This window comes from Myxocyprinus asiaticus, chromosome 35 (assembly GCF_019703515.2).
Source record: "Myxocyprinus asiaticus isolate MX2 ecotype Aquarium Trade chromosome 35, UBuf_Myxa_2, whole genome shotgun sequence".
Lineage (NCBI taxonomy): Eukaryota > Metazoa > Chordata > Actinopteri > Cypriniformes > Catostomidae > Myxocyprinus > Myxocyprinus asiaticus.
Window position 1 is genome coordinate 33,496,360 of NC_059378.1, and position 10,391 is coordinate 33,506,750.

The window sequence follows — 10,391 nt, forward strand, 5'->3', positions numbered from 1 at the left end:
AGGACCACCAGTTGCCCATTGATTTGCCAATGGCCTGGGCAGTGACTTTAGTGGCCCGCAGCGCTAAGTCCATAGTGGTGTGGAGCTCTTTAAACGTCTCTGGATCATAGTCTTTCTCGACCATTTGCTTGAGGAGCTTAGCTTGGAAAACTAGGAGCACCGCCATTGCGTGGAGTGCTGAACCAGCCTGGCCCGCTGCCGAGTATGCTTTTCCAGCCAGTGCAGATATTAGTCGACATGGCTTAGAAGGATGAATGGGGTGTGATTTCCACGCCCTGCTACTCACCGGGCAGAGGTGTGCAGCTACTGCCTCTTCCACAGGGGATAGTTGGGCATAACCTTTGTCTTCCCCGTGGTCCACTTTAGTGAGGAGAGTGGAATCGCTGTGCAAGCAAGCTGAATAGGGCACACGGTTTTTGTCAGTTCATTATGAACCTCTGGGAAGAATGGGGCAGATCTGCGGGATGCGGTCGCTTGATGACGTCCGGACTGCAGGAGCCACTCATCAAGGTGAGATTTTGCCAGTTGCTCTGGAGGAGACCACTCGAGACTTAGCTCTTCAACCACCCTTGCAAGGATGCGAAGCATCTCCTTGTCAGTGGTGCGTGCACCCTCCTCGCCCTCACTGGGGGAAGGGGTGGTGACATCCTCCATTGTCCACTCACCAGTGTCAAATGCAGTGAGAGACATAACATCATCCCCAACGTCAGAACCACTGAACGTGACGAGGTCGTGCGCTCCTGCAGAGGGCCGAAGCTCATTATGCATATAATGTACTGACACAGACATAGTACATGGAGATTGAGGGGCTGGCAGGGCATGTGCCGGCACGAGGTTCACCTCAAATTCATCCTGCTCGACTTCGCGGCCCCGCCGTGCCTCCTCATGTGATCCCTCTGGAGTCACAAAAGAGGTGGGTGGAAGGGAGGGCACGGGAGGCTGAATCGTCCCTCAGAACGAGGGTGAAGAGCCTTGAGTCTCATGCCCTCACAGTGAGGGCAGACTGTCTCCATGAGAGCTGCCTCTGCGTGGGAATGGCTCAGACAGGGAATGCAGCTCTCGTGTTGATCTGACAGCGGGATGTGCCCCTCGCATATGGAACATTTACAGAACGACATCTTTAAAAAGACACGAACATGTAAGCGGCTGTTTTATATATATTATATATACAGTTGTGCTCAAAAGTTTGCATACCCTGGCAGACATTGTGAAATTTTGGCATTGATTTTGAAAATATGACTGATCATGCAAAAAAAAACAGTCTTTTATTTAAGGATAGTGATCATATGAAGCCATTTATTATCACATAGTTGTTTGGCTCCTTTTTAAATCATAATGATAACAGAAATCACCCAAATGGCCCTGATCAAAAATTTACATACCCTTGAATGTTTGGCCTTGTTACAGACACACAAGGTGACACACACAGGTTTAAATGGCAATTAAAGGTTAATTTCCCACACCTGTGGCTTTTTAAATTGCAATTAGTGTCTGTGTATAAATAGTCAATGAGTTTGTTAGCTCTCACATGGATGCACTCAGCAGGCTAGATACTGAGCCATGGGGAGCAGAAAAGAACTGTCAAAAGACCAGCGTAACAAGGTAATGGAATTTTATAAAGATGGAAAAGGATATAAAAAGATATCCAAAGCCTTGAAAATGCCAGTCAGTACTGTTCAATGACTTATTAAAAAGTGGAAAATTCGGGAATCTCTTGATACCAAGCCAAGGTCAGGTAGACCAAGAAAGATTCCAGCCACAACTGCCAGAAGAATTGTTCGGGATACAAAGAAAAACCCACAGGTAACCTCAGAAGAAATTCAGGCTGCTCTGGAAAAAGACGGTGTGGTTGTTTCAAGGAGCACAATATGAAGGTACTTGAACAAAAATGAGCTGCATGGCTAAGAAGCCTTTACTGAACCAATGCCACAAAAAAGCATGGTTACAATATGCCCGACAACACCTTGACACGCCTCACAGCTTCTGGCACACTGTAATTTGGTGTGACGAGACCAAAATAGAGCTTTATGGTCACAACCATAAGCGCTATGTTTGGAGAGGGGTCAACAAGGCCTATAGTGAAAAGAATACCATCCCCACTGTGAAGCATAGTGGTGGCTCACTAATGTTTTGGGGGTGTGTGAGCTCTAAAGGCACGGGGAATCTTGTGAAAATTGATGGCAAGATGAATGCAGCATGTTATCAGAAAATACTGGCAGACAATTTGCATTCTTCTGCACGAAAGCTGCGCATGGGAAGCCCTTGGACATTCCAGCATGACAATGACCCTAAGCACAAGGCCAAGTTGACCCTCCAGTGGTTACAGCAGAAAAAGGTAAAGGTTCTGGAGTGGCCATCACAGTCTCCTGACCTTAATATCATCGAGCCACTCTGGGGAGATCTCAAATGTGCAGTTCATGCAAGACAACCAAAGACTTTGCATGACCTGGAGGCATTTTGCCAAGATGAAAAGAATTTGGGGCCTCACAGACAACTATTACAAAAGAATGCACGCTGTCATTGGTGATAAAGGGGGCAATACACAGTATTAAGAACTAAAGGTATGCAGACTTTTGAACAGGGGTCATTTCATTTTTTTCTTTGTTGCCATGTTTTGTTTTATGATTGTGCCATTCTGTTATAACCTACAGTTGAATATGAATCCCATAAGAAATAAAAGAAATGTGTTTTGCCTGCTTACTCATGTTTTCTTTAAAAATGGAACATCTATTACCAATTCTCCATGGGTATGCAAACTTTTGAGCACAACTGTGTGTGTATATATATATATATATATATATATATATATATATATAGCAGATATAGCATTAAAGGATAAAGAATAAAGGCCGAAGGCCTGTGTGGAGTATGTGTAGCGAGGACCCGTTCACCAACTAAGCGTCTAACGGTGAGGTGTAGAATGTCCGCCAGAAATACTGCAGGGGAGCAGAGAGTCTTCTAAACTTGTGAAGATTCCTTCCTCTGACTTGTGTATTTTGATGGCAACAATGTAGAGAGCTTCTAAGATGAAAGATGAATCGCTGTCTTGAAGGAAAAAAATTTTGAGAAACGGTGTTTTCGCACCTGCTTATATACCAAACAGTTTTGCGCCTAAAAGGGTGGGGCTTAAACACCATGGCCAATGGAATTGCCATTATTGTAGAAGGGTTTCAACTAAGTTGTCGGAAAAGGTATTTCCCATATGCGTCAGCATGATGCAATGTCGAGTGAACTGTAATCGTAAGGGAACTCAAATATCTAAGTTCCTTGATCTTATTATTTGCAAAAATCCATAGACTTAAGATTTTAAGTGTTATTAACTCAAATTATTGTGTACAAAATTGAGGGTATGGGGAATACCCACAATGCCTTGTGCTTGAATTATTTAATGTTTCCTTAGTCAAAGGGAACATTTGGGGGAATTTAAATAGTTGTTATTGAGGTTTTAGCTCTTTTGTAGTATTATTTATGTTGTTTTGTTGCAAATTGTTGTTTGGTGTGATGTCACCATTAGGGTGATCTGTGTCCCCTTTGGTCAAGTTGGACCCTGTTAAGACAATCTCAGTTCTCCTTGTGCATGTGCAACTGATGTACAGGTGTCTATGCATTACCGTGGAGAAATACGTTTATTAAATGACTTACCTAGAATCAGTTATAATCTTCATTATTTAAACTTTTATTTTGTTTCATAAATCTGAGTACATTCAATAAAAATTAAGTTGAAACAACAACATTTAAATAGCAAATTTGAGTTGTCTACTTGCATCTTGTTACAGTACCGTAACTTAAATAGTTACGTTTATTCATATGAACACCAAGTTAAGTAAACTTAATTACAAAAGTTTTGGAGGCACCATTACTCAATTCAGCTGAGGAAACAATTAACTGAGTAGAGTCAACTTATAGGTTTTTCAGTCTAGTTTTTTCTTGATACTATATTTTGTTAAATTTCTCTGAATTATTTTTACTGGACAACAAGACAAATACAATCAGAAAATTCATTATTATTTGTTTGCCGAGTTACAATGTGCTATGTGAGCTGTACATACAATAAATAATGGGGTTCAAATGTCTGATTGCCATATTGTAAATCTGGGTTAATGAAGTTTAATGATTTTGAAAAATGTTAAACAAAGGCACTATTCATAGTTCATTAATCAAATAAGCAAATTTGTGACATTGACCATGTTAATTACTTTGTAAAAATGGAAATCATGCTTAAATTATCATCAGGTTTTGCACAAACTTGCCTGCTCAAGTACATGCTGTCATTAAAGCACATGTCAGCATGTATATGGAATATCATCATTTATAAATTCAAAAAGTTAATTATTAAATTCAAATTTTCACTCAAATTGTTATGCGGATAACAATTTTTAATAAGAAATATATACTGTAAATATATTGTTAAATTAGAACAGAATAATTTTTACAAGTGGACTTCATGGAGTTTGCAAGTCAAAGATTGCAAGCCATGCAAAGGGTGTACAGAATTCAGACAAATTGGGCAGGGTTCTAGCACAGCACAGCATCAAGAAAGGGAGGTGATTCCTGAAATACTAATATTTGAAATCCTTCAAAATGACTGAATCTACAAACATGCTCATTGGAGTGTTAAATCCAACTTGATTAAAGCGGAAAAAATCCTTGAATAACTAACTGTGCCGGCCTTCGTAATTAAGTCCACAAGAGCATTCTCGTCTGGGAAACGGAGAGCTTGGCAAACAGGGGAATTGCCTGGTCCCTGCTCTCAAACAACTAATCGTAGCCCTGATCTCCAGCAGTATAGACCTGGGGCACACTGACGTGCATGGCTGATCTAGAAAATGTATCTCTACAAGATGTTTTTTAAAGTCACAGACGCAGCCTGGTCTATCAAACACACTTAAAAATAAAGGTTCTGTAATAGTCTTTGCAGTGCCTTAGGTTCAGCAAGAACCAATTTCTTATCAAGAACCATTTGTCACTGTATAAGGTTCTTGAGTTCACAAAACGATTCTTGGAGAAGTAAAAAAAAAATAATTATTGATGTTACATAAAGGTTCTTCAGATCATAATATTGGTACTAGTGTAGGTTTCATCTGTTAAAAGAGGAAAAGTAAAAGCCACACTGGGTTCTTTGAAACATACAGTACACAGTGGCAATGGTTTTCTACTTAATGCACAATTGTGAGATTGCTGTTATAGGGTGAATTCAGGAAAATGGGTGATTTGTCATCCCAATATTAAAAGTGTGTCCCAATTTACCTGTTGTACCTACAACAGTTCCATGAACAAGAAGTAGCAAGAAATTAACATTTCAGACACATTTTGGTCAGTTATTTTGTTTATTTTTGCATAGCCAATGGGAAAAAAAAGACCAAAACAGGATCAAGGGCTGGAATTCTACGTTAAGCACACAAAAATGTGGAGCAATACAAATAGTGAAACGTTTCAGTATTGCTATTCGAAATATGAGCACTCATGGAACGCTTCTTGTCCAATTAAAAAAAGTTGACCTGAACTAGCTGTTGGATAAAGATAAAGGTTCTCTGATGGCTGTAAAACCCTTTTTGGAACTTTTATTTTTAAGGGTGAAGGGCAAATTCTGAATAATTAACAGTGTGAACTTTTGTTGAGTTCATACTCTACGCAGAAACAGTAGATTCATCTACAAAAATTTCATCACTAAGAAACATTATTTCACATATCCTGTTTTGTGTCTGCTATCGATTATTGTAGAAATATGCTTAAATACATACTACCGAAATAATTGAGATGGCATGTTCGGTTTTCGGTAAATTTTAATCTGACCAATGTTGAAGTTTCAGAATGATTGTTTTTTCAACTCCTAGTTTGTGTTTTTAATTACCCTGACACAGGATGAAAGTGGATGCAGCTGGTTGAGAAAATCTAAGATGTTTGATTGGAAACCCATTAGAAACGCACAGACGGCTTCCACTCATTCAGTTTGTGGTTAGACGCGAGAATCCGTCTATGCTGCAAATTTCCGACGAATCATCGCCCATGCTCTGCCATTTATCAACTCATCAAATTCAGTCATGAAAACCAGAAGGTAGCACGTGAGAAAATGATTTTCCAGAATGTTCACACGGTTCCACCAAACCACAGGCCACACAAATGAAGAAACAATTTCTGAATGAAAACCAGAAGCAGGTCAAGAGATGCCAAAAAGATATGCTATCCTACCTTTAAAGGACAAGAAGACACGGGGTGCATTTTGGGGGTCGCGGTCCAAACCCAATGTTGGGACAGATAAGACCAGTAGAATCTGGGCTGCCCAAAGACTGTCCAAAAGCATGGTGCATCCGCTGAAGTCCAAAAGACACAATTGATGAGGTCGCTGGAAAAGAAAACAGACAATGAATGGTACAAATAGATGGTACAAAAAAAAAGTTATATCTTGTGGTTATGGACTGGATGTTCACCAATGTCATATACAAAGCCTTGTCACCCATTTGTATTCCAGAGACTTAGATTCTTCAAAGAATCTCACAATTTATTCACCATTTCATCTAATTTACAAAGATTTTCAACAAATTAAGACTTAAAATAATGTTCCGTTATTCATACAAAGGTTTGTATTTTGTCATTTTTGGAGTTTAAAAGCCCCATTTCCCATAATGAAACTGCACATTCTATGGAAATTCTGCAAAAGACCTCCTTTTGAGTTCCACAGAATAACTAAAGTCATATGGGTTGTAAATGTTTTTTGTTTTTTTTCTTGTAGTTACTGACTTGTGTTCTCCTTATGCCAAAGCGTAAGCCAATGTCATATACGAAAGCGTTTTATCCCATAAATATTCAAGAGACTTTCAAGACACTTCCATATTGTATGTTTTACCTCGGAGGTCCCTGCTTTAATAAGAGAATTTAAGCAGGCCATCTACATTCTGTCGTGAGATATCTGAATCAATGTTCCCATTCCCAAAGCACCATAGTATTGACACTGATCAAAGCTTTAGAATTTATTTTATTTTATTTTTTAAACAAGGAGCCAAAATCTTAAAAAACAGAAAAACCAGTATAGGCGGAAGATAGGCCATCCAACAAAAAACGATGCCTGGCCACAGAGCATTTATGAGTGGAAGCAGCTGTTTAAACCTCAGCTATTTGCAGGCAATTTGTTAACTGTCCCGCTGTTTATCTAAATTCTCTGCCTCTTTACCTCACACAAGGCAGTGAAATTAAACAACAATTATATGAACACAAGAGCGCTCAGACACATGCATATAGTCTCACGCACACTTGCTTTAAGAGAATAGATCTACTGTATAAAAATCTATACATTAACCATAAAATGGACTGCTTTTAATAAATTTTTTAAATTTATGCCACTTTGCTTGGAAGATGCTGTTTTGGGTCTAGTAGGATCAACTAGTTGATGTGAAATATTAACAGAGAGAAGCCTTCAAATTGATGCATTTAAAACGTATTCTTTTTGTTATGTTTTTTTATTTATTAATTTGTTTTCACAAAATACACCCATCAAGGGATGTTTCTTAGAAGGAACAGGCTTGCAAAATATATTTGCACAAAATCCTTAAAAATAAACTGACTCTCACCTATTGCATTTTTACCTACATTAATAAATCCTTTATTAATCAAATACATTAATACATTCTAATGCGACACATTCATTTAACACCATTCATTACAATATTATTTATTACAATAAATATATACAGTAGCTTGTTTTGTAGAAACAAAGTTTTAAGGGTACATTAAGGTTATATGAAAATAATCAAGATGAAGGTCATTAAGATTAATTTATCTAATTTGTCTTAATTTACCTCCCTCTCAAGTAAAGGCATTAAGCTTTAAATGTGTTAAACAAACTTGTGTCATTTGTATAGTCTGTGCAAAAGTCAGAGACTTAAAACTCAACAGCATAGCTTTTAAATTCAGCATTCCTGGAAAATGTTGAAAGTTGTCAACATTCATAAGGTCTAATGACTGATCAACAGGTTGAGGGATCTCACTTTTGTTTTCTGCATTCTTTCTTACCCATTTTGGCACTATATCTACCATTGTTTTTTTTTTTTTTTTTTTATTGCCATTGTTTATTCTTATTTTGTAATATTTTTACTACAGTTAGTGTTTGTAATACATGTTCTTATGTATTTGTTTTTCTACCACCCTTAACATAAATTATAATTTATAAACTGCTCTGACTGAACTGGCTATTGTGCTGAAATATAGACAGAAGCTCTACCATAACTGTTCTGCCATGTATGCCGTGGTTAATAATGACATTACTTGCAAAATAATGTGCAAAGTGAATCCAACTGGTCTTGGAGTGCAAAGCAGAAATACGTAGGAAACCCCTAATAATCAGGCGTTTCAGTGGAGCATATACTGTGATTTTGTGAGCGCGTGAGTATATAATGCACGCAACTTTGGAGCGCGTGCTTGAGCGCGCGTTATTATTACCCATCTAACCAACATATAGCAAATAATAAGCAGCAATCTTACACATAATGTCTAAAAAACAATATGCTTATAGCCAACATTAGCTGTTATTGTGAAGGTCCAAATATTAGCTAGTTAAAATGTTTAGATATAAAATAGTTTAGAAACGTTTAAGAATAAAATCTGGACGTTTAGATGTGTCCCATAATAAAACAGAAGTGCTCAAATAATGCACACTCTTCTGTCAGTGACTCTCATGAGAAAGAAATGCATGCAATGTCATTTTTACCTGATTGCTCCAAACTGTCCAAAAAGAACTTTGAGTTCAACTCAAAACAATGAATCCAATAAAATGTCTCGGAGTTCCTACGGAGAGTTCCTATCTTTTTGAACACCTGAGCGCGGTGTTCTTCTTGTACATAGAATTCATCTGGTACAGTTTTATTAAATCCCGTTTGATCTTGAGCTAAGACGCGTTAAGGAAGCGTAAAAGCCAGCTGATAACTCCGTGTACAGCTTCTGCGCAGTCACAAGCTGTTTGAATAGTTTAAAGACAAGCGCTGTTTGGCGTTCGTTCACTCGCTCGCCTTAACTGCTGCTGAAACAGCTTGGCAGGTGGATGCAATGCCTATCATATGCATATGGCACGCCCACGGGCGGGGAGTTCACCTTGGAGCGCCGCCCCCTTCTCCGAACTACTATGGTTATCTTCAATGCACCATGCTGTCAAGTACTCCACTGGGGACCATTGTGAACGATATTAGATTATATTCAATTCAATTTATATGTGGAAGACTACATTTATTCAAGTTTTTGATGTGTGTGGATTGTGTTGACATTGCTATCTATCTATCTATCTAAACACATGCTGCTACCCTATATATATATATTTACCGTTTACATATCAAAGGTCAAAAATGACTCAATGGGCAACGGTGATGATAATGGGATGTTTTTTAACTTTGCAGTTTCCGTTGAGGGGCTTCTTTGAAAATCAGTTTTGTGACTTGTTTTGTTTTTGGTATGGAGTAATCATTTGCAGTTTTCCACGTCTCACAAACAGGTTTTTACTTTAAAACACTTATTAAGCAATGCAATTGCTTTGACAATTACTGTTACAGAGCCTTAGATTTAGTTAGTCCATGACCGTTTTGTACACCACACACCCAAACACACACTTACATCTCCCTTTGACACATTCTTGTATTTGGGAGTAAATGCTTTTGCATGTTAATACATGATGTCAGAATTGTATGACATGCAGTAACATAACAACATTCACCTATTGGAAATAATCATGTGTGACTTCTTTTATTAAGGCGATAAGAGCATGGTACCTCAGTCTAAACCATTCAGACAGGTTGATTCAGAGAGTGTTGTCCCAGTTTGGAATGTTTGGGAAAAAAGTATTTTTATTATGATGAAGAGGCGTTAATATCAATGCACACAGATGGCAAACACAGTGGAGCAGTCTAAAATTGCTACAAATAATACTATGTTTATTGAACCAACAAAGAATGAAGTCAGAATGCAATTTAATGCAATTTATTACAACAAATGTGCAGCATCTCCAGTTGTATTTGCTTATGATATTTGCATACAATATATGCATATTACTGTAAATTTGTTCTGTACATGCAATGCATTTGCTGCAGTACAACACAAATTCACAAAATTATTTGACTTTTAATCCATTTAATCCCACAGGTTACAATTTGACCAAAAATGATTTTGAAATGAAAAGTGTCTAAAAAGGTTTGTTAATTTATTTTACACAGAGTTGTAAATTATAAATGAAAATGCAGGCTGTCTTAATTTCATGTGATATTGTTTTGTTTTTTTCATGAGTGGTGCAAATAGTTACATGGCCAGAGCCACTTAATTCCACTGTGCTCCATTGAAAACTCCATTAAAGGAAACAAGTAAAACCTATCATAATACACATTAAACTACCATATTTTGTACATATAATGTTAAAA

The 10,391-nt window shown here is 37.8% G+C and overlaps 1 protein-coding gene across 2 annotated transcripts in view; it reads right to left on the reverse strand.

The window, feature by feature from the left end:
• The window catches only part of sema3fb (sema domain, immunoglobulin domain (Ig), short basic domain, secreted, (semaphorin) 3Fb), a 139,654-nt gene extending 130,655 nt beyond the window's left edge, over window positions 1-8,999 (reverse strand). For both annotated transcript variants that reach the window (XM_051673473.1, XM_051673472.1), the window contains exons 1-2: window positions 8,702-8,999; window positions 6,190-6,343 (exon numbers count right to left, since the gene is read on the reverse strand). In XM_051673473.1, coding sequence (XP_051529433.1) covers window positions 6,190-6,301 — 112 coding nt within the window. In that variant the 5' untranslated portion in view covers window positions 6,302-6,343; window positions 8,702-8,999. The remainder of the gene's footprint in view (window positions 1-6,189; window positions 6,344-8,701) is intronic.
• Between the last annotated feature and the right edge of the window lie 1,392 nt (window positions 9,000-10,391).